The sequence below is a fragment of the Amblyomma mixtum genome, chromosome 4 (assembly GCF_055824585.1).
Source record: "Amblyomma mixtum isolate Tamu chromosome 4, ASM5582458v1, whole genome shotgun sequence".
NCBI lineage: Eukaryota > Metazoa > Arthropoda > Arachnida > Ixodida > Ixodidae > Amblyomma > Amblyomma mixtum.
Window position 1 is genome coordinate 111,566,039 of NC_143015.1, and position 25,576 is coordinate 111,591,614.

Genomic DNA, 25,576 nt, shown 5'->3' on the forward strand with positions numbered 1-25,576 from the left:
AAAAATTAGCCTGCCGTAATGTCTATCCCTGCGGAATTTCGGGACCACGATTAGCCACAATGCTGCTGCTACATCAGCCCGATTAAGCAACCCTCTGTGACGTTTGCTGACGTCATGATGAAAATGGCTCTAGATTTCTTAACGTTAACGATCGGCAGGCACTGTTAACCGGCAGGGCAAGGAACAGAAGATTTAAGTGCACTCCTTTCAGGCCACAAACTGTGCGTTTCCCATCTAACTAATGCACTTCTCCGCGTTTATATTAAACGAAGAAGTGCGTACGTGCTGATAGGCAACGTTGTGGGCCGTGGTTGCACGTAGAGGTTTGGGATTTCTTTGACACTCGTAATAAGTATAATGATTATACTTAGTCTAGTCTTCCGTGCAAAGGCACTGAAACTATGCTCACTATGTGAAGCGCATCGAGAAGTGTTTTGGAAAAGTACGCTCACAAATGAGGTGTTAGGGATATCCTGAGCGCTTCGGCCTCGGCCACACTTCGTATTTCTCCCCACAGCCTGGCAGTGCTTGAGGCAATTAAAGCCGTTTGGCACCAAAAACGCTCCGAGAATGGTACGTCATCTAAGCTGTTTTAATGTATACCCGAGGTGTCACCTAGGATTAGATGAAGTGCCAGTCCGTTGCTCAGCGGAAACGCCCATTCGCACACACTCGCCCGAGATCTCAGCTGGCGGGCCGAGTGTATGACCAGCCTCCCTGCTTCCTCTGACACTAACATCTCACGCGCTTCTCCAATCACCACTTACAGGGGCATACTCCAAATGTTTTCTCTTCTAAACACCACCCTGTCCCAAGACCTCCTCCAGGACCACCGACCCTTCCGAGGCCACGCTGCCCAGTGACGTGACCTTCAACAGCGTCTCGGCCGCCCCCGACTCCTGTTGGCCGGTAACCGTGTTTGTGTGCTTTTCATTTTACACAAGTGTTGTGTGATTGCCATCATGTATTTTGTTTCTGAACCCCACATTAGCCTCTGGCTATGGGTTCAGTGTTTTGATAATGTGTATGGCAAGAGTAGAAATAAAATGAATGATTGAACTGGCTTCAAGGAAAGTTCCGGACAAGGAGACGCACGGAGAATGAGACCGGGAAAGGGCCATGCCGGGAGGAAGAGCCGTGCCAAGGGAGCCGACGCGGAGGAGAGCCGAGGGAGCCATGAGAAAGGTGAGATATACCACTGGCTGGAAATATCTGCTGTTCATTCGCGCAAAGGGCATCCCTCCCCTCCTTCATTTCCTTTTATTTGCCTAGTAATTGTCAAAGCGTATGCCTCCGCGGTGGCTCAGTGGTTATGGTGCTCGGCTGCTGACCCTAACGACCCGGGTTCGATCCCGGCTGCGGCGGTTGAATTTCTTTGGAGGAGAAATTCTAGAGGCCCGTGTACTGTGCGATGTCAGTGCACGTTAAAGGGATACTGAGGCGGTTTTCGAATCAGCTAACCTTCTAGGGTTTTGAAGTACTGTCATTGCTGATCACGTCTGTGAAATTATTTTTTCGATTTTGGCTAAAACAGTGGCGCAATCACCAATTAAAAATGCGATGTTTAAATTTCCCGCGCCCCGAGCGAGCGCAGGAGAAGGGAACAGCGGAGAGGGAAACCTCGTCCATGTCGGCCAGCGTGACGTCATGTTGAGGAGCCGGGGATGCTTCGGCGCACCCGAGCGCGCTCTCAGCGCGCGTTGTTTCACGTGCTGCATGCGTTGTTCCTCGTACTGCGTGCGTTGTGACGTACAAAGCGTGTCAGCTGACCTTGAGAATCAGATTCAACAGGCACTACTCTGCGTTCGTGTCCACGAACAACTACGGCCGCGACTGTGTCGTCTTCCACTGTTTTCCGCAAGATCACAAGCTCGCAGCGCAACCGCTCGCTTCTGTGACGAAGAATTCAAGCCGACTAAAGCAAGCTTACTCTGCTCGAAACACTTTCGTAAGAGCGGCTACAGGCAGAGCTTGTCCTAGTGTGATCTCTGGAGATTTCTGTCGAAAAGCCGCGGCTGAACCATGACACAGTTCCATTGATTTCCTCGCGCATAAGAGGCGTGTCACCATTCCGAAGAAGCGCCTCTTTTAATAAAAAAGTAGAAACATGCTCACTTAGCCCCTGAAGAAACCTTATAGAGGCTTAAGCATGTGTCGCTCTCCTCAGCTTAGGTGCGGCCAGACCACCTGAGACGTGCTCAGCGAGGCTCGGTTAGTGATTTTATACTCGGTTCGACGTGTCCAAGCAAGCAAGCAAGCAAGCAGAGCAAAGCAAAGCACAATAAAGCAAAGCAAGCAAGCATCGAAGCTCTTCATATGCGGCATCTCGTTTAATCCTAGCTAAGCAATTAAAATGAAAGCGTTCGACGTTGATTTCGGATGCAAATTTATGAGAGAAATGAATGCCAACCGAGTTTTTGCAAAAAAACGCCGCAACCTTACTCGGTTTCTTCATCAAGTTGTGGCAGCGGGCGAGTTGCAGCTAGCTTGGCTTTTAAACACACATATAGTTGGCAACTACTTCACTGAACCTAAACTGCAAATCTAGGAAGGGCGAACGTTTCCGAGGCAGCGATTAATATTTTCTGGCATCTGCTGAACGCGCCAGGAGTGAAGCGTATTTGTGCGCGTATTTGGCTCGGTTTCCAGCGCACCATGATTGCGTCACTATCTTGTGGTCACATGCCTCGCAGTGCTTGGCCACTGCGCTTCGCTAATTTTGACACCAACTTTGTGCTCCTTCATCGTTTCCTTGAAATACTTTCTTGCCCCAACCTGCAACGCCGGGTACTGAGAACAGGATTTTTTGTACACAGTGCTTTGGGCCTTTTCTTTAGGATGACGCTCTTCCGGGCGAGCCAGGAGGCGTCCGGTGGTGGTAATTGACTTGAGCATTGTTCGCACCCCTTCCTTTCCGAGAATACGAGCCGAGGTTGTGCGGGCACCTTTTACGCATGGTCTGCATCGCGTCTTTGACGCTGGCGTATGCTTGTGCTAGGCATAGAATTTTTTGCTTGTGTCTTTTTTGGTTTCAGGCGATACGTGGAATGAGCAAACTGTAGTATCCTTTTCTTCGGTGGTCAGTAAAAAAAAATAGTCGCCGTATTCGCTTTTACAACGACACGGAAAGCTGCGATCTGCCCTCAACGCAGCGCCGGCTCCGCATCGGCAGCTTCTCCAGTCCTCAAAGTGACGTCACGACCTCTCTTGACCAATCACGGGCGGCGGCGCGCCGCGCGGCGTGCCCCGCGGCACAGGGCGCATATTTCGGCTAAAAAAGGCAATTTCATCATGAACCAACTCGCCCAAACTAGAGTTTTACTTAAAAAAGGCAATTCGCGCTTGTTTTTGCCTTATTTGGATGCGATATTCCAGTATACAGCATGAAAAACTATAGGATGCCGCTGCCAGCCCGATTTTCAGAAAAAGTGCTTCAGTCTCACTTTAAGGAACCCCAGGTGGTCGAAATTTCCGGAGCCCTCCACTACGGCGTCTCTCATAGCCTTAGTCGCTTTGGGACGTTAAACCCCATAAACCAAACCAATAAACCAAACCAAAGGCGTTACATTAGCTTTCAATTAACAATACGGAGCAGTGCAGTTATTTGCAGTTGTTGTGATCATCGCTGATTGTTACTTCGTGTCAAACTGCAGGGAGTCTGCTTCGGCCTTCCGTCAGGCTCATGCATCCCTCGCTGCGGAATACGACAGTCTAGACGGTCCAGGCCGAGGGACCACCGTGATCATCTTTAGTGCTTCCGTCACGTGGGTGTTGGTGCGACGCGGACGCCCGCCCCTTGCAACGTCCTGACAACGGGGACAGGTGAGGTGGAGGAGTACGTGACTGGCATAAAAAATATACATTGTTTGTCCTAGAGAAAGTGCACATTAGCATCCACTACAAGCATGCACATATCATAATTGGCAATTCCAATCAGGTAACGCGTGAAAAAAAAATTACGAGGAACTTTAGCGGCTGAAGTGGTGAAAGGCGAAAGCCTGAGTGCTACATTCTGCTACGCGATTGTTCACTTCACATTCTGTTGGTGCAGTAATTAACTGACAATTAATGGCGCTTAATCTTTGCCTATAAGGAGTGGAACGCGACAGCGTGTTGTAGCGCTGCCAGGGAGTCCACGGAACGCCACCCCCCATTCGGCGCGATGCGTTACCCTTTGAACGCAACACTTTTTGAGGAAAGGAAATGACGGTGTAGTTCTGTCATCTCGGTGGACACCTGAACCGCACCGTACAGGAAGGGAGGAAGTGGGAGTGAAAAAAGAAAGAGAAAGAGGGGCCGTAATGAAGAAAATGAAAATTGTATTTGAGGAAATGAAATACGCAGTAACTGGCTCACATATCTCGGTGGACACCCGTCAAAGTTCGCGCGCAGTGACGTCATGACTATTTCGACCAATCTGAAACACGGACAAATTTACTAACACGTCTTGGTCACGACAGTATGAGCCATTAAAGGCTTTCGCCTTAATATTAGTAGCCAATAGCATGCTCCGTTTACATATGTTCGTACCTGCACGCTTCGATGCCGTATTTGTTGTAGAGCGCGCGTTAAACAAAAATGCAGAAACACCGGTGGAACGCCGGCTTTTAGATGACGTTCACGGGGCAGCTTCCTCTGGCACGGCTCACGTTGACGAGCGCACAAGTTTCCTTGACGTACCTGATGAAAAAAAAAAAAAAAAGATTGCGCATACAGGAGAGAGTGGGTACTTGTGTTCTTCTCCTTGCTATTGCAGTGCCTCACGACTCTCTTAACTGTTCCGTGTTCATAAAGACGAATACACCTATATGGGGGTAAAAAGGGACTAAGTTGTCCTCTTGCGCAAGGGTGTGTGCGCTAGAGGACAACTTTACTCCCTTTTTACTCCCTTCTGCTTAGAGAGTGCAGAATCGAAACAGCGGTCCTTCATTCTGCGGCGGTGGAATATAGGAACGTATAGAGACCTGCCCATCGAATCATGAACGTGAGTGCGCTTCCGTCGTAACGTTTCAAGTCTGTTCCGCAACAGAACGTCTACCAGCGTGGCATTTCGCTTGCACGCAACGTACGGCAAGCACCCCATGTTCGTACACTACGCGTCGCTTGCATCATTCAAGTCCGAGCTTGTGGCGAATAGCGAATTAAACAAACACGCGGGCTTTCGCGATGTTCTAAGTAACCTATAGCCACGTGAGCTGTAATTTCCTGACTTAATCTGTGGCCTATTCCCTGCTTTTTTACCTGGCTATCGGTTCTTTGCACTGATGCCGTAGTATTCGCGGTGCCGGAGACCGGGGGCATCGTGAAAGGCCGCGCGTCCGCTCAATTCGCTGTTCGCCACTACCTCGGACTTTTGCCGCTATTGTTGTTGCATCTTCTTGATTAACCCGAGGTTAACTTCTTTTTCACAGGGCAGCTGTCGACGACTTGGATGTGGCAGGTGGCCGGATTCGCTCGTCTCGAGTCGCTCGTCCGAGCAGGGATGAGGACTTTGCACATTTGAACTCCGGCAGCCAAAGAAGGTTGGTGTCTGTCTTGGATGCACATCCCACGTATCGTCGAACGCCTTATTGGGAATACTTTGCAGGCTTTCGGAGAATCCTTGCTGGTGCTAGGCATGAATACGGTGACACAGCCGTCATCATGAGAATTCAGCGTCGTTTTTAAAAGAAGAGCTCCGCCTACTGTGTGCGGCTTTGTCAGTATGAGAGTAGTTGTGAGACGTCACTTTCGTAACCCGCCCCCATCATAGACGTGATGTTTCGCTTTATGCTGTCAGCACGTCTTAAAAACAGTCTATTTGAGTTAGAGGAACGCAATTGTGTTTCGGTGTACCATTATCAGCTAAGTATGGCATCAGAATACGGCTAAGACGTGCTAACTAGCGGCATGGTGCGACGTCAGTGCACGTTATAGAACCCCAGGTGGTAAAAATTACCCGGAGCCCTTCACCACGGTGTCCCTTATAACCTGAGTCGCTTTGGAACTTTAGACCCCAATGTACCCAGCAGACCAGCAGCCTCGCCTGCCTCGTCTGATGCAGACCACTTAAGCGGGATGCAACTGAAGAACTAAGCCCCAGATGCCCCTCACAGGAGGCCATCTAGACATTGGCGTCGACCGATTATTCCCTGGGATCGATCACTTTATACCTGCTAGCCTATAATGGGAGGGGGTGGCCGATGAGTGGATAATAACAGGGGTTAATCGGATTTACTGCGGGGTCATGAAAACTGGTCGACCCCGGTGGCGGGTGGGCGTTCTTTGAGGGGCATCTGCTGCTTCGTTCATAACTTGTGTCCCCTAAAGACTGGTGAGGCACGTGTCATTGTTGATGTCGTTTTTTTTTTCACATCAATCTTCTCTCCTACAGCAACATGATCGACGCTTTCTAATTGTAGTCTCTATTTCGCAGCACCGCCAGCGCCATGGGTAGCCCGGTCGCCTGGAATGCCTTCGTCGCGTCCGGTGGAAGGCCGGACGGAAATCCATTCCAGAGCTACTGCGCGCTCGTAAGCGATCTTTGTCGACAAACAGGGGGATGATAAATATGCATGTGCGTGCCGAAGTAACCGCTGTGGACTTGGCGCGTTTACCTCAACCACACCTTCCTGGCGTTATGGTGGCTATAGTGAAAAATTATCCTGCCGTAATGTCTATCCCTGCGGAATTTCGGGACCACGACTAGCCACAAGGCTGCTGCTGTAGCCACATCAGCCCGATTAAGCAACCCCATGTGACGTTTGCTGACGTCATGATGAAAATGGCTCTAGATTTCTTAACGTTAACGATCGGCAGGCGCTGTTAACTGAGAGGGCAAGGAACAGAAGATTTAAGTGCACTCCTTTCAGGCCCCAAACTGTGCGTTTCCCATCTGACCAAAGCACTTCTCCGCGTTTATATTAAACGAAGAAGTGCGTACGTGCTGATAGGCAACGTTGTGGGCCGTGGTTGCACGCAAAGGTTTGGCATTCGTTTGGCATTCGTAATAAGAATAACGATTATACGTTGTCTAGTCTTCCGTGCAAAAGCGCTGAAATTATGCTCACTATGTGAAGCGCATCGAGAAGTGTTTCGGAAAAGTACGCTCACGAATGAGGTGTTAGGGATATCCTGGGCGCTTCTGCCTCGGCCACACTTCATATTTCTCCCCACAGCCTGGCAGTGCTTCAGGCAATTAAAGCCGTTTGGTAGCAAGAACGCTCCGAGAATGGTACGTCATCTAAGCTGTTTTAATGTATACCCGAGGTGTCACTTAGGATTAGATATCCCTGCTGACTTGAAGATTATGGATGAAGTGCCAGTCCGTTGCTCAACGGAAACGTCCATTCGCACACACTCGCCCGAGATCTCAGCTGCCGAGCCGAGTTTATGATCAGCCTCCCTGCTTCCTCTGACAATAATATCTCACGCGCTTCTCCACTCACCACTTACAGGGGCATACTCCGAATGTTTTCTCTTCTAAACACCACCCTGTCCCAAGACCTCCTCCAGGACCACCCACCCTTCCGAGGCCACGCTGCCCAGTGACGCGACCTTCAACAGCGCCTCGGCTCTCCCGACTCCTGTTGGCCGCTGCCCAGTGACGCGACCTTCAACAGCGCCTCGGCCTCCCCCGACTCCTGTTGGCCGGTAACCGTGTTTGTGTGGTTTTCATTTTACACAAGTGTTGTGTGATTGCCATCATGTATTTTGTTTCTGAATTAGCCTCTGGCTATGGGTTCAGTGTTTTGATAATGTGTATGGCAAGAGTAGAAATAAAATGAATGAATGAACCTGCTTCACAGAAAGTTCCCGGCAAGGAGACGCACGGAGAATGAGACCGGGAAAGGGCAATGCCGGGAGGAAGAGCCAACTCAAGGGAGCCGAAAGAAAGGAGAGCCGAAGCAGCCGCCAGAAAGGTTAGATATGCTACTGGCTGGAAATGTCTGCTGTGCATTCGCGCAAAGGGCATCCCCCCCTCCTTCATTTCCTTTTATTTGCCTGGTAATTGCCAAAGCGTATGCCGCCGCGGTGGCTCAGTGGTTATGGGGCTCGGCTGCTGAGTCTAAAGACCCGGGTTCGATCCCGGCTGCGGCGGTTGAATTTCTTTGGAGGAGAAATTCTAGAGGCCCGTGTACTGTGCGATGTCAGTGCACGTTAAGGAACCCCAGGTGGTCGAAATTTCCGGAGCCCTCCACTACGGCGTCTCTTATAGCCTTAGTCGCTTCGGGACGTTAAACCCCATAAACCCAAACCCAGCACTACCGGCTCGAAAGGTGTCTGTATCCATCCGCACACCGTGATTTAACAAGACGCGAGGCTGTCCAATGGCGCAAAGTAAAAACTGGCAGTTTTCCAAACCCCCTCTTATACAGTAGGATCTTTCCGCTACAGATAGACCCCATGTGCAAACACTGCTTAACTCCAGCCACTCTCATACACATGGCATGGACTTGTACACGCTACAACACGAACAACCCAAACACCCCAGAGACGTGGGAGTCTCTCCTGCGTACTTCCGAGCCAGGAGGCCAACGCCGGTTTATCCAGCGTGCGGTGGAGGCCTCGACATCCCGAGGGATCGCCGCCGACCTCCTCTAAGCCAGCGCAACCGGTCCTTGGACTGGTCCCCCGTTTTTGGGCGCAATAAAAGAGTTCACCAGCACCATCGTGAAAGGCCGCGCGTTCGTTGAATTCGCTATTCGCCAATAGCTCCGACTTGAACAGCTATTGTTGTTCCATCGTTTTGATTCACATGAGGTTGATTGATTAACTGATTGATTGATTGAAGGGATCTTTATTTACATGTGGCGCTGGCCCTCCCCACCAGCCAGTGCTGACGGTGAGGATCATCGCTGAGCAGAGCAGCCTCGTACTGCTCCTCTGAGGGGTTTGGAATGGGGTCAACTAAGTGATCAAATTGGCATGTCTACCACATGGTGTGGGATCTTTCCCCAGTGTGGGCACTGCGGAGAGTATGGTGTAGGGTACCACTGGTGTAACTTAGCAGGCGTTCGGTAAGTGTTGGTTTGTAGACCACTAAGGTTAACTTCGCTTGTGCATGGTAGCTGTTGGCGCCTTGATTGTGGGAGCTGGCTGGCCGGAGTCGCTAGTTCGAGCCAGGGTGAGGGCTTCCCAGATTTGAACTCCGGCAGCCAAGGAAGGTTGGTGTCTGTCATCGGTATACTTCCTAAGCCCCGTGTAACGCCGTATTGCGAATTCTCCGCAGAGAGACATCGCACGGGGCTACTCATACAGATACAGGGACATAGCTAACAGCATGAGGAGACATCGGCGTCGTTAAGAAACACAAGAACTCTTGCCACTGAGTGTGGCTTTGTCAGCATGAGAGTAGTTGTGAGACGTCATTTCCGTAACCCACCCTCATCACATACGTGATGTTTCACTTATTACTGTCAGCAATTTTTAAAATCAATCTTTCAGTTAGTGGGGCGCTTGTTTCGAGATAGCATTATCAGCGAGGTATGGCATACGAGTACACCTAAGACCTGCTAACTATCGCCATGGTGCGATGTCAGTGCTAGTTAAGAGCCCCAGGTGGCCGAAACTTCTGGTGCCCGTCACGACGGCGTGCCTCATAGCGTGAGCTGCTTTGGGGCATTAAACCCTCATAAACCATGAACCATCAACCAACTAGCAGGATGGTTGACTAATAATGAATATGTAGTTCATTTTCAACTATTTTCATTGGCCTCCTTATTTATTCAGTGGCCTGTGGCACCTCTGAAGTAATGTCCTCATCACTTTGGAGGGGAGCTCACTGTAAATCATTTTATTTTCGTGCACAGAACTCGAACGGCTAAGGGAAAAATATTTTACTGTATTTTACGATGAACACGTTCCCTTCCACACCAATTTATATTTGAAAGATAATCCACTCGCAGAAATTGTCTCTGTTCTAAGTTTTCTGAAAGAAGCGGCGATCTTAAACAAACTATAAAATCTCTAAAATCGGGAGTGGCTTAGCTCAGTCAGGACAGGATATACGCAGCAAAAAAAAAAAAAATGCTGTGGTTTATTTCCGGTTAAACCTGGTAGAGTAGCGATAGTCTAACTTCTTTCAGAGGCTCAGAAGTCGATTCATCGTCATCTGTCGTCGTGGATGCACAGTCGTCTTCTAAGAGGGCCCCTCTAACCGCGTCGCTTATCGAGACGCTTAGCGCGCTCTTCCTCGATCTCCTAGGCTCGCCGCCTCCTCTGCCTTCTTCCCTACGAGGAGCCCTAGCTTGCTTCGAGTTGTCCATTTCTACCACAGGCTGCGTATCGTTGTGATACCCGCCGCATCTCTGACGACACTCCGCGCATGCGCACGACTGACGAGGCGGGCGGCTAGAATTTCGATGGAGGCTAAATTGTTGAGTCCCGTGTACCGTGCGATGTGAGTGCACGTTAGAGAACCCCAGGTGGTCGAATTTTCCGCAGCCCTTCTCAGCGGAGTCCCTCATATGTGAGACAGTTACTGCATATTTTCTTCCGTCAAAAAACAATTTTCTATTATACGAAGGAACTCCAATGCCTGTTCGGAGCGGAGCCTTGCCCGTGGTGCCACGGCTCAGCGCGCAGCCACGCTGACCTCGTGAAGCGATTGGCGTAGTGTAGCTCTCGCTACAAAGATTCCGTCTACTGACATTTCGGTAGCGACGCGCTGTCGTTGTCTCGGGCAACGCGGGGAGGGAGGGGGGGGGGGGGGGCGTTCAAAGCTGACGTTGCAGAGTGCAATAAAGTACCACAAAAATGGCCGAACATCTGTGCAGGAAACAAGCTGCGGTGCATACGCGCGCTGTTTTTGCTCTAAACGAGCAAACAACGCAAACGCGTTACATTAGCTCCGAATTAACAATATGCAGCAGTGCAGTTACCTGAAATTGTCGTGATCATCGCTGACTTCGTGTCAAACTGCAGGCCACCTGCCCCGGTCTCCCGTCAGGCTCATGTATCCATCGCCGCAGAATACAACCGCTGGGCGGGTTCAGGCCGCGGGACCAGCGTGAGCATCATCAGTGCTTCCGTCACGTGGGTGTTACTGCGACGCCGTCGCCCTCTCCCCTTGCAACGTCCTGACAACGGGGACAGGTGAGCTGCGGCAGATTGTAAGCAGATTTTGTTTTGTGCGCGATGTAAGCGATCCGTTTTTGCGCACTGTGTGCCAATTAAGGCTCGGAAATGCACTGCCGGACTTTGTTGTCACAACCGAAAGTTTCTCGGGACGTATTTTTGGTTACTTTAGAGAGGTTGTCGCGAGTGTTCGATTCCTGTCTGTTCGATTTTCGTATGAATATTTATCTTCTGTTAGCAGGAAGAAGTTGTATAAAGATTTGTGCGATGTAGTTCTTCCACAACCTATGTACAGGGCCTTATACAATGGAGGCCAGGGACGCGACGTACTTAAGCGTGTGAAGGCGATGCAGGTGCCGCCAAGTGCAAAAACTTTTTTCTTTAAATTACATACCGGAACACTACCAGTAAACGAATTCTTGGAAAGGAAGCAGTTATTTCTACCTTGGGGATCACATTGTTTAATTTGTAAACAACCAGAAACAACAGACCACGTTTTTTTGCACTGTTGGGAGGGGGTATACTTTTGGGACATCTTGCAACGGACTTTAAAAAAGGAATTTCCGCTCGACGCTCATGGTATTCGGTACTTGCCTGTAGAGAGTGAGGATGGGACACCATTCGACCTCATTATGCTAATGGGCCTCCATTGTATTTGGCGCTCCAGAATGGCAGGATATCATTGCGATCCTGATGCACGGCCAGCACGGATCTATTTTCGGGAGTGCATGCATAAGTATATTGAAGTTCAGAAACTTGCTCCTGAAGCTCCCGAGTGGCTCGAAAGAGTCGAGCCTTTGGTGACGCTTAAGGAGTTTTAATATGATGAAGCCACGCACCCCCGGGCGGATAGTGTTGTTAATTATTGCTCATTGCGCTCTGTAAGTGTATTTGTGTACTGTGGTTCTTGCCGAAGTCAGGCAATAAATAAATAAAAAAAAAGGTGAGGTGGAGGTGCACGTGACTGGCACGTAGAGTTGCGGACATGAGTAGACGGAGCTCGATATTCCGCTCTTCACTCCTTCCATGTGAGAAACAAACATTTTTTGCATGCGCATTAGCATACACTACGAGCATGCACATACCATAACTGGCGATTCCAATTATTTAACGCTTGAAAAAATATTAGGAGCGAATAGCATGCTCCGTTTACGTTTGTGCGTACCTGTACGCTTCGACATCGTGTTTGTTGTAGAGCGCGTTGAACGGCAGGAACATTGGTTGAACGCCGGCGTTTGAGTGCTTGACGTTCGCAGGGGAGATTCCTCTGGCACGGCTACATAGCCGGGTGCGCAGCTGTGGGTGACGTAGACGGACGTCATGGTGACGAGTGCACAAGTTTCCTTGGCGTAGCCGATAAAAAGAGAAAGATTGCGCATACAGGAGAGAGTGGGTTCTTGTGTTCTTGTCCTTTCTATTGCAGTGCCTCACCGCTCTCTTAACTGTGCCCTGTTCGCGTATCAACCCTGCACTCTTTACACGAATACACCTATATGGGTGTAAAAAGGGAGTAAGGTGTCTATAGCACACAGCTTTTTGAAAGGGTGTTCGCTAGGGGACAACTTTGCTTCCTCTTTTCTTTCTGCTTAGAGAGTGCAGAAATGAAACTGCAGTCCCTCTTTCTGCGGAAGTGGAATAAGGGAACGCATATAGATCTGCTCATCGAACCGTAAATGTAAGTGCGCTGCCATCGTGACGTTTCACGTTTACATCTCTCGCTACTTTTTCGCACGTCTAGCAGCGTGGCACTTCGCTTGCACGTAACGTACGCCAATTACCCCATGTTCGTGTACCACGCGTCGCTTGCACCGTTCAAGTCTGAGCTAGTGTCGAATAGCGGATTAAATGAAAGCACGGGCTTTCACGATGCTTAAGCAACCTATAACCACGTGAGCAGTCATTTGCTGACTAAATCTGTGGCCTATGCCATGGTTTTTTTACCTCGCTATCGGTTCTTTGCACTGATGCCGTAGTAGTCGCGGTGCCGGAGACCGGGGGCATCGTGAAAGGCCGCGCGTCCGTTTAATTCGCTGTTCGCCACTAGCTGGGACAAGAATCGCTAGTGCTGTTGCATCTTCACGATTAGCATGTGGTTAACTTCGCTCTAACAGGGTAGCTGTCGGCGCTTTGGATGTGGAAGCTGGCCGGAGTCGCTTGTCCGTGACGGGTCAGGACTTACCAGATGTGAACTCCGGCAGCCAAGGAGGTTGGTATCTGTCTTCGACACACTTCCCAAGTACCGTGGAACTCCGTATTTCGTATGCTCTGCAGAGAGACATCGCACCGGGGCTACTCGTATAGAAATGGGGAAACAGCCGTCAGGGTGAGGAGAAATCGGCGTTGTTTGGAAAACAAGAACTCCTACCACTGAATGTGGCGTTGTCAGTATGAGAGTAGTTGTGAGGCGTCATATCTATAACCGAAACTTATCATTTACGTGATGTCAGCAATTTTTATAAACAATCTTTTTGATCAGGATGGAAGTTTGTTGCTCATGATGAAAAACTGTAGTGCTCGAGACAAGGACACAACGAAGACGACAACACATGCACTAACTTTGCACTCAATCTTTATTCAATGCACAAACAGATTTTAAGCAGTGCGAGCGCATTAAATTATCGTCCCAAAAGCCTATAACACCGGAAGTCACTTCACATTTTTGTTCCAGGCATCAAGAAATATCATCTCTTTCTTTGATAGAGATAGAGACGGGATGCTTACACACTTCTAAGTTTTTTATTCGTCTTGCTTCAATAATCTCCCGTGTTAGCTGTTGTCTGCTTTTGTTAATCTCCTGGCATTCATCGAACTTCGGCATGCATACATCTGGTTTACATTCCTCACAATGTTCTGAAAGATTGCCTTTTTCATTTTCTATATCTTCTTATTGTTCTCGCGTAGCCTCTCGTTTAGGCATCTCCCGGTTTGGCCTATGTAAAACTTACCACATGATAGCGGCAAAGAATACACGACACCTTCTGCGCAGTGAACAAATTTCTTCTTGTGATTCTTTGTACAGCTTTGATTTTTCACAGAGTTAGGATTCATCTTCTTACATAATGATCTTACATAAAACAGAGGCATTGTCAACAAGTGCTTCAAAAAGGCTCTGGAAAAGTCGTGGGGGCACCGTGTGAGCAGCAGTTTTCAGGGACAGGTAAAACGGTTACAAGAGGCTGGGTATCCTAAAGCCATCTTAGTGTCAGTGGCTGAGGGGATGATTGGTAAAAATAATTCCAAATGCCAAACTCAGCCTGGAAATGTAGGAAAACCGCAGTAGTTCCGTACATGCACCGGATTTCCCATAATCTGAAAAACCTGGGCAAACGAGTAGCCGTTCAGGTAGTGTTTTCGGCCCCAGATAAACTCTCAAAACTATGTAAGATGACGAAAAATCAAGGCTGTACAAAGAATCTTAAGAAGAAATTTGTTGACTGCGCAGAAGGTGTCGTATATTCCTTGCCACTGTCATGTGGTTAAACCGGGAGATACCTAAACGAGAGACTACGCGAGCACAATAAGAAGGTAACTCAGTTTCTACAAAGCACGTTTAAAGAATTATTGCTGGACAATATTCGTGAACTGGAGTGCTTCAATATCCTGGCCGTACTGCAGCTTTATCGCAGCCGCATTCAGAGCCCCTTTAACTCCACATACCACGCACACTGTCAGGAATGGATCCATGCATCCGCAATTCGTCCAGCAGCAGCAAGCCAACGCATCGCTTTCACGGTCCTCCGCTGGCTCCTTGACGTCATGCAGTTATGCCACGGCCCCCCAGAACCCTCCTTATTCAGCAACGCCCCCGAGCATCGCGTTAGGTCACTCTGAAGTGCGTCGCCGCCAGGGATGAAGAAAGGGCGAGACTGCCCCAATAGAAAGATGGAGGATGGCGGCCCTCCAGACGAAGGCATACTCGTGGGAGATCGCAGTGTGGTGACTTCGTTATTAACGCGAAAGCTCGATATGGCTATGTACCCGTCACCAAAAAAGTGCCCGCAAAAGGTGTTCGAAATTTAGCCCACCTTCCTGTCGTCCTCTAAAGAGTTATGGAAAAAAAGTATGACTATATCATAGAATGAGAGAATCTCGCTATGGGGCGAATTAGGTTGATGTGGAGAGAGAGAGAGGGAGAGAAAGGAATTTTAATGAGGGAAAGGTGGAGAGGTCGGCCGGTGGTAACATGGCCCTAGCCTGCTACTCCACACAGGGGAAAGGGAAGAGGAGGAAAAGGAAAGTGCGAATGAAGGCTGATGATGGCATAATACAATGAGTTTCTCGGGTGATGTCTACACACACACACACCACACACACCACACTGGCTGGCACTCGCATCGCGGTGAGTAGACGCACATAAAACTCATAAAACTGGTGTCAGCAATACAAACACCGACACATGTCATTAACCATGTAGGTTGTGCACAGGCGGTCACAGGCGAGTATCCAGGCCTGTTTCACACAAAAAGTTGAGCAGGGCCTTTGTCACACGGCACCAATCAGAACGTCTCGTCCTGGCGCCCAGAAGAGTTTCCTCAGAGAGAGGGCGAGAGTCCAGTCGTTTCACGGTCGCCTCCAATGTTGTTCTTTCAGCAGTATAGTTCGGGCACTCGCAAAGAAGGTGTCCAATAGTCTCTGGAGTGTGGCACTGTGCGCAATTTGGGTTACTTTCGATGCTGATCTTGTGAAGATAGTGTTTGGTGTAGGCAACGCCAAGCCGTAGCCGGTGGAGTAAAGTCCCATGACGTCGCACCACCATAGATGGCAAATGTAATCGTGAGCCAGCGTCAAGCTTACAGACGTGGTCCTGTTGATGACTCGAATCATGCCAGTGCGACTGCATTGCCGCTTGCATTAAATGCGCCAACAAGGCTCCAATGTCTGATCTAGAAAAGGCTATCTCAATGAAAGCACCATCACTATGTGCCATCCGAGCCTCGGCGTCAGCACGCTCGTTTCCCGCTATGCCGCAATGGCTCGGTATCCATTGAATCTTTATGATATGGCCGCGGTGGAAAGCTTCGGCTAACAAAACCGCAATTTGTTGAACCAGCTGCTCGCATGCCCTTGGTTTTAGATAAGTTTGTACGACCTGCAATGCCGATCTCGAGTCGCAGAATATAGTCCATTGCTGCGCTGGCTGATGACCAATATAAAGGACGGCTTCTCGTATGGCTGCCAATTCGGTTGCCGTAGAGGACGTTTTGTGCATGAGCCTGAAACGGTGACATGAGGCATTTCCTGGCACTATCACCGCTGCAGCTGAAGAAGTGGTCGTCACGGATCCGTCCACGATAACATGCTGGGTGTTAGTATACATAGATGTAATGTATGACAGCGCCAGCTGTTTCAGTCCGACTGTTGGAATGTGCATCTTCTTTGTTATCCCTGGGATTGTTGTCCGTATAGATGGTTTTGGTACTGCCCAAAGTGGCACCTCCGCAATCTGGTGTGGCGCGTAGTTCGAAGGCACCGCATTGCGCTGCATCCTAAGGGCTCTGGAAAAAGCTGCATCTGGACGCGCCGCACTAATGTTGGTCAGGGGGTGATGACGATGCCTGGTCAGATGCCACAAATGCACACGAAGTGGCTCCTGTTGAAAATAAATTCGTGCTGGGCAGGCTCGGGCCTCATAAAGTGTGCCCCATGTAGAAGTTTTACATGGCAAACCCAAGCATACTCTTAAAGCGATTGTTGTGTGTGTGTGTGTGTGCGTGTAGAGGGGGGGGGGGTTCAAGGCTGTCGCTGTAGAGTAAAATAAGTAACGCAAAATTTCCCAATTTCTGCGCAGGAAACAAGCTCCGGGGCATACGCGCTTTGTGCACCAAGCGACGAAACAGCGCACACACGTTACTTTATCTCCCAATTAGCAATGCGGAGCAGTGCAGTTATTTTCCTTTGTCGTGAACATTGCTGATCGTTATTTCGTGTGAAACTGCAGATCGCCTGCTCCCGTCTCCCGTCAGGCTCATGCATATCCCTCGCCGCAGAAGACGACAGTCTGGGCGGGGCTAGGCCGCAGGACCGCCATTAGCGTCGGCTGTGCTTTCGCCACGTGGGTGTTTCACATTCGTGTGCCCCGCTGCTACCACGTTCTGTCAACGGGGACAGGTGAGGTGGACGACAGGCATGTGCAGGTGCGGACATGTGCAAACGGAGCTCGATATTCCGCTCTTCACTCATTCCCCGTAAAAAACAAAGAAACATTGTTTGTCCTAGAGAATGCGCATTAGCATCTAGTATCAGCATGCACATACCATAATTGGCAATTTCAATTAGGTAACGCGTGAAAAATAGTAGGACCCAATAGCATGATGCGTTTACTTTTGTCCGCACCTGTACGCTTAGATGTCATGCTTGTTGTAGAGCGGGTTAAACGGCAGAAGCACCGGTGGAATGCCGGCTTTTAAGTGCTTGGCGTTCACAGGGCAGCTTCCTCTGGCACGACTACATATCCGGGTGCGCAACTGTGGGTGACGTCGACGGACGCCACGTTGAGGAGTGCGCAAGTTTCCTTGACGTACCGGATGAAAAAAAAATAAGATTGCGCATACAGGAGAGAGTGGTCTCTTGTGTTCTCCTTTGCTCTTGCGCGCATTCGCGACTCCCTCTTAACTGCGCCCTATTCACGTATCAACCCTGCACTCTAAACACGAATACACCTTTATGGTAGTAAAAAGGTTTGGTTTGGTTTGGTTTGGTTTATTGGGGTTTAATGTCCCAAAGCAACTTAGGCTATGAGGGACGCCGTGGTGAATGGCTCCGGAAATTTCGACCACCTGGGGTTCTTTAACGTGCACTGACATCGCATAGTGCGCGGGCCTCTAGAATTTCGCCTTCATCGAAATTCAGCCGCCCCGGCTGGGATCGAACCCGCGTCTTTCGGGACAGCAGCCGAGCGCGGTAACCACTGAGCCAGCGCGGCGGGCGGTAGTAAAAAGGGGGTATGGCTTCCTCACACACACTTTTCTTTAAGGCGAAAGCCTTAAATGCCTCATCGTTGTCGAAAAAAGGTTGCCCACAGAAGGTTGTCAGCAGAGGTGCCAATATTCGGTTGGTCCAAATGGTTTTGAGATAGTTACTGCGTAATTTACTTTCCTCAAATACAATTTTCGTTTTGTTCATTACGTCCCACTCTTTCTGTTTCTCCTTTCACTCCCACTTCCTCCCTTTCTCTACAAACAAATGACAGGTGTCCACCGAGATATGCCTCCAAAATATGCGAGACAGTTCCTGCAATTTCCGTTCGTCAAACACAATTTCCATTTTCTTCATTACGGCCCCTCTTTTTTCTTTCACTTCCACCTCCTCCCTTACTATACGGCGAGGTTTGGGTGTGCACCGAGATGACAGAGAATTACTGCACATTTCCTTTCTTAAAAAAAATTGGCAGTGGTTTAGCTTAGCTTTGGTTAAACCGGGTAAATAGCGTAAGCAATTGTGTGCGCGTTACCTTCGCCTGGTAGCATTGCGGCGTTCCTGAGCAGTCAGGTGTTGAGATTAATCGGTGACCGATGACGTGGAACCACCCTGCGAGGTAGAACGTTGTCGCCGAGCTGCATGCTTAACACGACGCTTTGCAAGACGTTCTTCACACTGTTCTGGCATCTTCAGTGCACGTTGTCGCTCTCTCGCTTTTTCCTGTCTTCACTTCTCCTTAAAGGACTGCATAGCACAGCATTCACGCCAAGGCAAGCGCGCATTTATAGACGCTTAACATTGCGGGTATGGTGGCTAGAAGGAGAGGTGTCAGCATCGTCGCGGTCGCGCCGTGTTCGGAGGCGTGCTGGTGTTTCATGCCGCCGCGAGGCGGCGCGCACGTCGCCACCGAGATCCGTCGAGAGCACCCGCCGACCGCCGTCGCCGCATGTTTCGTCGCCTACAGACAGGTACGGCGCGCGTGTTCTCACAACGTCTGTGGTGTGCCGGTTTGAATTTGTTTGGGATCGCTACGTACCGACGTGGTCATGCCACAGTGATGTCTAAACCTCATCCCCTGCCTGTCTGTGAAGTGGTTATTCTTTTTTCATGTTATTGTACATTGCCCACATTGAGTCGTCTGTTGTGACTTTTTAGTAATGTCTTATTCACATTGTTTGAAGGTACCATTAGCAAATTTGATGTCACAATCTGGCTGTGTTTGTCACAGGTAGAAATCAATTTTCGTAAACTGGTGTATGACTACATCTGTGTTTGCCAATCAAATCTCAATGCCATATGTGTGTATGCCCATTTTAGCATGGCATATTGACTTCTTTTTACTTGCCTTATTTAGTTCCTTTAGCCTAGTTTTTGTATAACTTGCAGTTCTCCCCTACCCTGATGCATATTTTCTGTTCATTTTCTTTTGACGGTGTTTTTGACGTTCAGTTGTAAGAGTGTGTCAAAATTAATGTCTTGCTTATTAAAGCTTGCACGAATAGATTTCGCGTTTCGATGTGCAAGTCATCAGAATAAAGCGTTCAAGTATGGTTGCTGATGCCTCTACTTGAAATGAGATGTCATGGAGAACACCGCGGCACCATAGCGAAAACTGCACGGACGTTGTTTTGGTGACAAGCTCACGGCAAGACATTTGATTCGCCATCTTCCAGCGCTTCGGAGTGCTAGCGGCGCATGCAGCTAATATAGAGGGAAGCACGTTAAAACATGGTTGTCAGTGCCAATACACGCTTTGCTGCAAGACGTCGAAAAGTGTGCCAACTAGCCTTTTTTGTAATCTGCACGGTATCGTAAAATAGCTGCAACGAAAAGCGGGTGCTACGCGCGCGCGCCCGCGGGGGGAGTCTCGGCGCCGACAGCAGCGCCGCCGCATCGGGATGAATTCTCGCTCCATATTTGGTCATATGACCATTCCGCCACGCTGCCAGGGAGTCCACAGAACGCATAGCCCGTTCGGCTGTATGACTTGCTCGTCGGTGAATTGGTTTTTGAGGAAAGGAAAGGAAATGTATCTGTCTCGCATATCTCGGTGGACACCTGAACCTCGCCGTAAGGGAAGGGAGGAAGATGGGAGTGAAGGAAGACGCTGTATTCACTAGACACGCCTTTGTTCATTCCAAACTATCGAGCTGGAATGGCGGAGTGGTTAGCGTGCTCGTCTCTCACTCTAGAGTACCTGGTTCGATTGCGAAACTCGACCAACTTCCTACTCGGGGTTATTTTTATTTATGTGGTCTGACTAGAAATGAGGCTAATTGCTTAACTGATATCATTCGATGCACTGCGTGCCAATGCTGCTAACGCCTGCTTCGAAGCCCAGAAGCGGCGGACCTCCTAGTGGCGCCATCTCTCGTAGACAGAGCAAACTGCTCGGCGCCGCTGCCGCGCGGCGCACCGACGGCGCTGCCGTCGGGCGGACGGCTGAAGGAACGCTGTTCAAAGTCAACTGTGGCCACCGCCGGCTCCTACGCGACGGCTCGAAACCTGGCGCAGTATTGCTTACGCAATAAAAGTGTTGTGTTCAGAGGTGTTTCCAACCGGCAAGGCGTCGCGCTGAACAGGTGGTGGCGTTCGGGGTCGTTCCCGTGGCAGCACTACACCTCGCTGTCGGGTTCTACTCCTAAAGGCGAAGCTTAAGCGTCATTAATTAGCGGCTAATTAGTATTAGCCATTAATTAGTAATCTGTAATTGCTTAGCAATTAGTCAATATATGTGACGTCATCCACTCGTGACGTCCCCAGTGGCACAGAGGCAGTCAGAGGAGCGCGGAAAACGCTTTCGCTTCTACACACTTTAAGCAAAGTGCCCCCTGAATTTTCTAAAGGGTGTGCACTAGAGGACAACTCTGCCCCCTTTTTACTCCTTTCTGTTTGGATAGTGGAGAAATGAAACTGCAGTCCACCTTTCTGCCGAGATGGGATAAGGGAACCTGCATAGACCGGCACATCGAATCGTAAATGTGAGTGCGCTGCCCTCGTTACGTTTCACGTTTACATCTCTCAATACTGTTTCGCAAGGAACGTCTACCAGCATGGCACATGCGGCTTGCATGACTTACGTCAAGCACCCCATTTTCGTACACCACGCGTCGCGTGCGTCTTCAATCCTAGCTAGTGGCGATTATTTAATGGAACGAACGCGTTGCCTTTCACGAAGCTCATGGTTTCCGGCACTTCGGCTACTACGGCGTCTGTGCAAGCAACCAACAGGCAGGCGAGGGGTCATTTTCTGACTAAATCTGTGACCTATGGCCTGTTTTTTTTACCTGGCTATAGGTAGTTTGCCCTGACGCCGTAGTAGACGCTGTGCAGGAGACTGGGAGCATCGTGAGCGGCCGCGAGTTCGTTTAATTCGCTGATCGCCACTAGCTCGTACTTTTACCACTAGTGTTTTTGCATCTTCTTGATTAACCTGAGGTTAACTTCATTCTCACAGGACAGCTGTACGCGCTTTGGATGTGGAAGCTGGCCGGAGTCATACAGCCGAGCAGGGACGAGGACTTTCCAGACTTTAACTCCGGCAGCCAAAGAAGGTTGGTATCTGTCTTGGATACACATCCCACGTATCGTCGAACGCCCTATTAGGAATACTTTGCATACTCTCAGAGAATTTTTACTGGTGCTACTCATGGATACGGCGACACAGCCGTCACAAGAATTCGGCGTCGTTTTGAAAACACGAGTGCCAGCGACTTAGAGCGGCTTCGTCGGTATGAGAGTTGGTGTGAGACGTCATTTCTGCAAACCGCCCCCATCATATGCGTGATGTTTCCATTCCTGCTGTCAGTCATTCTTAAAAAAATTCTTTTTGAGTTACAGGAGCACTTGTGTTTCGCCGTACCATTATCAGCGATGAACGCCACCAGAATACGGCTAACACGTGCTAACTAGCGGCATGGTAAGAGGTCAGTGCACGTTAAGGAGCCCCAGGTGGTCTAAATTTCCGGAGCCCTTCACTATACGGCATCCCTCATGGCCTGAGTTCGTTTGGGACGTTAAGCCCACATAAAGCATAAACCAACCAACTAGCAGGATGGTTGTCTAATAATGAATAGTTCATTTTCAACTATTTCGGTTGGCCTTCTTATTTATTGAGTGGCCTGTGGCTCATCGCAAGTAATGTACTGATCACTTTTTATATTTTCGAAAATCCTGTACTCGCCGCCGGTGCAGCGCAAGAAATTTTGGGGCTGCACACGATCTAAACGGAAACCGCGTGCCAGGAAGAGGTTTAGCCACGTCTACTAGTGTACGCCATACACCCGCGCGCCAGTCACGTGCTCTGTGCCCGCTCGTTGCTCCTAGTGGGGCACTGCGGAAAGAACAGGCGACTTTTGTTAGCAGACGACCTCAAGAGTGCACTGTGTGATACCAGAAAACGAAACCTGCGCATACAGCCGGAAATTGGAAGACGACCATCGCGTCTCTTGCAGCCGCCACAGCTGGAAAGGTGGATAGATGTGCAGTCCGCGTCTACCCGGCCCAGTACAAGCGCTGGCAGCACACCTGGCGCATGTGCTCGCAAACGAAACCATTGTCATCGGAGAAGCATGGCACTGGATACACTCTACGCTTCTGCTTAGCTCATCTCTGGCGAAATGTAGTGTGTGTGTTAGTGTGTGGTCACTTCCCTTTTGTGAGCTAACATCTGTGAGGGAAAAAAATTTACGGGTATTCTTTGGCTAACGAAACGGCTCGATTGCAAAGTGAGCAGTATGAATGAATGTTGCGTGACACAGTGATAGGTGCTGTGCAGTACATATCCTAGCAAACCCCTGGGCGACACTTCATATGGTACGACTCACGGAGGAAAGAATAGAGCCATTGAATACGTCTGCATAAAATGGCTGAGGCTTAGCTTAGGTTAAGCCTAGTCAGATGCGAAGCATATCGTCGCCGAGTTTCATATCGAGCGCGCCGCTTGGCTAGACGTTCTTCACGCTCTTCATCAGTCTCTGTAGCACGCCGCAACTTTTGCTTCTCATTCCAACGAGCAGCCCTGTCTCCAGGAGGCATCTCTATCCCGTGTACGCCTAGCAGAGGCAGGCGCACCCCCTTGTATACCGCCGCTCCAGCATCACGTGTTCACTACAGCGCACCTAGCGGCAGAAGCAGGAAACACATTGGTTGTGACGCCTCGCGCGACGGCGCGAGCTGGGGCCCCGTTTCTCCTATGTCGTTACGTCACGCATCTAGTGGTCCTCCTTGGTCGCAACGCCTCGCGCGACGGCGCGAGCTGGGCCCCCGTTTCTAATCTGCTGTGACGTCACGCACCACGTGGTCATCCTTGGTCACGACGCCTCGCGCGACGGCGCGAGCTGGGCCCCGTTTTTCATCTGCTGTGACGTCACGCATCACGTGGTATGACATGGAGGTCACGAAAGGTCAATGGTAACGACACCGCCGCGCTCGAGGAGCTGGGTTGGGCTATTTTAGTATGCTTCGCATTAAACATACCCTCATTCTGACAAGCATGCAATACCTACGGTCGGATACATGGGCAGTGTCAGGAACGGGGTCCAATACCATATTGTTCTCGCAGCATCGGTTTAATATTCGCGCAAAGGCTCGCGTTACTTAGCATTAACTGCTCAAACTATTTAGCCCCTGCAGCTGGGCATATCGTTCACTGTCGCAGAACTTGCGAATTTGTTAGCGCGAGCCTATAGCGAGATTTCGGCGACAGCATCTACCTTTTGTGTTCGAAGCCAAATATAGAGCGATAATTTTCTTCGGCCCAGGTAGCGAAGCTTTGAACTTGTGTGTTCGTGAGTTTTGTGTTTCCGATTACGCAGTTGCATCTTGATTGCTGCAAGTGCTTTCGGCAGGGAACTCCAAACACCGAAATTTATATTCGAGTGTTGGGAATGCGCGCTGGGGAAGACAGTCAAAAGTGAAAAAGCGTGTATTGCTTCGAAAAATATTGGCAGAACCGTCTTGTTCGGCAGCCTTTTAGAGACTGGTCATAACTCGCGCTGGATTTGCGCTTGCTTTGCTGCGTTCATGAGTTGTGTCCCCCTAAAGACTGGTGGAGCACGTCTCATTGTTGATGTCGTTCTTTGTTCACATCAATCTTCTCTCCTACAGCAACATGATAGACGCTTTCTCATTGTAATATTTATTTCTCAGCGCCTCCAGCGCCATGGGGTGCCCGGTCGCCTGGAACACCTTCGTCGCGTCCGTTGGGCTGCCGGCCAGAAAGCCATTCCAGAGCTACTGCGCTCACGTAAGCGACCTTTTGTCCACAAACGGGGATGATAAATGTGCATGTGCGTGGCCAAGTAACCACTGTGGACACGTCGTTTACCTCAGCGACACCTTCCTGGCTTTCTGGTTGTCTGTAATTATGCGAACTCTACTACCCACCACTTCCGAGCTTTTGGCACCACCTTCCAAATACGTTTCTTCGTGTTTAGCGCCCGCACACGAGAGATCCGAGAAGCATTTAGGCGGCCGTACAGAATGCCTTCACCTCGACGCGGTAGCCCAGCCGGCTCTCGCATTAGACTGCTGAATGAACACGAGCTTTCTGCAGGATCCGAACCCTGCCACGGATCGTAGCCTCATTTAGAATCAGGCGGGATGCAGAAAATTCGCGCGTGCTGTGCAACGTCAGTGGCTTTTAAAAGGACGAGCCGAAATTGGCCTGTTGTAGAATAGAGGGATCGTATCGGTTAGGGCGACAGGGAAATAGCGGGGTGCCAGTGCTCCTGCGCAGAACGATCACTCCCCTCGGGTTACTGTCCTAGCATGCGCACTGGCATCCCGCTATTCCTCTATCTCCCTAACCGATAGATCCCCCACTTCTAAATCTCCCCATTAATCGGAAGGCTTCCACTATGCGGAGTCTTTCGCGGCAGTTAACTCCGCATAATACGCACAGTGTCAGCGGAGGATCTATTTATTTTCGATGGGGTCCAGCAGCTGGAAGCTAACGCAGCGGCTATACACTGCTTTCAGTGACACCCTCTGGCTCCGCGACGTCATGCGGTTATGCGACGAACCCAGAACCCTCCTTATTCGGCAACGCCCCCGAGTATCGCGCTAGGTCACTCTGACGAGCGGAGCCAACAGCGATTAAAAAAGAAAGGGGGAGATGGCCTCGAGAGAAAGAGGGATGATGGCGGCCCTCCAGGTGAAGGCACACTCTTGTGACTTCGCTATCTGGTGACGTCATTATTAATGCGAAAGCATTATATGACTGTTTACACGTCACCGAGAAGTGTCCGCAAAACAATTTTGTCCGCACGTTGCTGTCGTCCTTTAAAGAGATAAGGAAAAAAAAAGTGATTGCATCAGATAAAGGATAAAAAATGTCGCTATAGGAGAAATTTGGTCAACCTGGAGTAATTAGTTACTTGCTTAAAGCAGAAAAAACCCACTTGTACATCGATATAGCGAGAAGACGTCAAACGAGCCGCAGACGTCAAAATGACACCAAAAAGGAACAAGGCCAAGGGAGAAGGAGTGTCGAGGAGGCTTTCGCATTCCTCCAGTGCGGGTCGCCGCTGTGGTCTCAGTTTTTTCACAGGACTGCCACGAGCTCCCGGGGCACGGGGGAGGGAGGGAGGGGTGTTCA

General features: G+C 49.9%; 1 protein-coding gene across 35 annotated transcripts in view; it reads left to right on the forward strand.

The window, feature by feature from the left end:
- The window catches only part of LOC149347888 (uncharacterized), a 356,391-nt gene that overhangs the window by 157,508 nt on the left and 173,307 nt on the right, over positions 1 to 25,576 (forward strand). For 26 of the 35 annotated variants that reach the window (XM_089587674.1, XM_089587676.1, XM_089587659.1 and 23 more), the window contains 7 exons: positions 6,416 to 6,512; positions 7,484 to 7,632; positions 7,788 to 7,901; positions 10,906 to 11,076; positions 13,170 to 13,264; positions 21,434 to 21,530; positions 24,127 to 24,223. In XM_089587674.1, the coding sequence (XP_089443800.1) occupies positions 6,416 to 6,512; positions 7,484 to 7,632; positions 7,788 to 7,901; positions 10,906 to 11,076; positions 13,170 to 13,264; positions 21,434 to 21,530; positions 24,127 to 24,223 (820 nt within the window). Of the gene's footprint in view, positions 1 to 816; positions 910 to 1,070; positions 1,186 to 6,415; positions 6,513 to 7,483; positions 7,633 to 7,787; positions 7,902 to 10,905; positions 11,077 to 13,169; positions 13,265 to 16,996; positions 17,167 to 21,433; positions 21,531 to 24,126; positions 24,224 to 25,576 lie in introns of those variants that run through there. The other 9 variants (XM_089587671.1, XM_089587670.1, XM_089587672.1 and 6 more) reach the window with 6 other exon arrangements.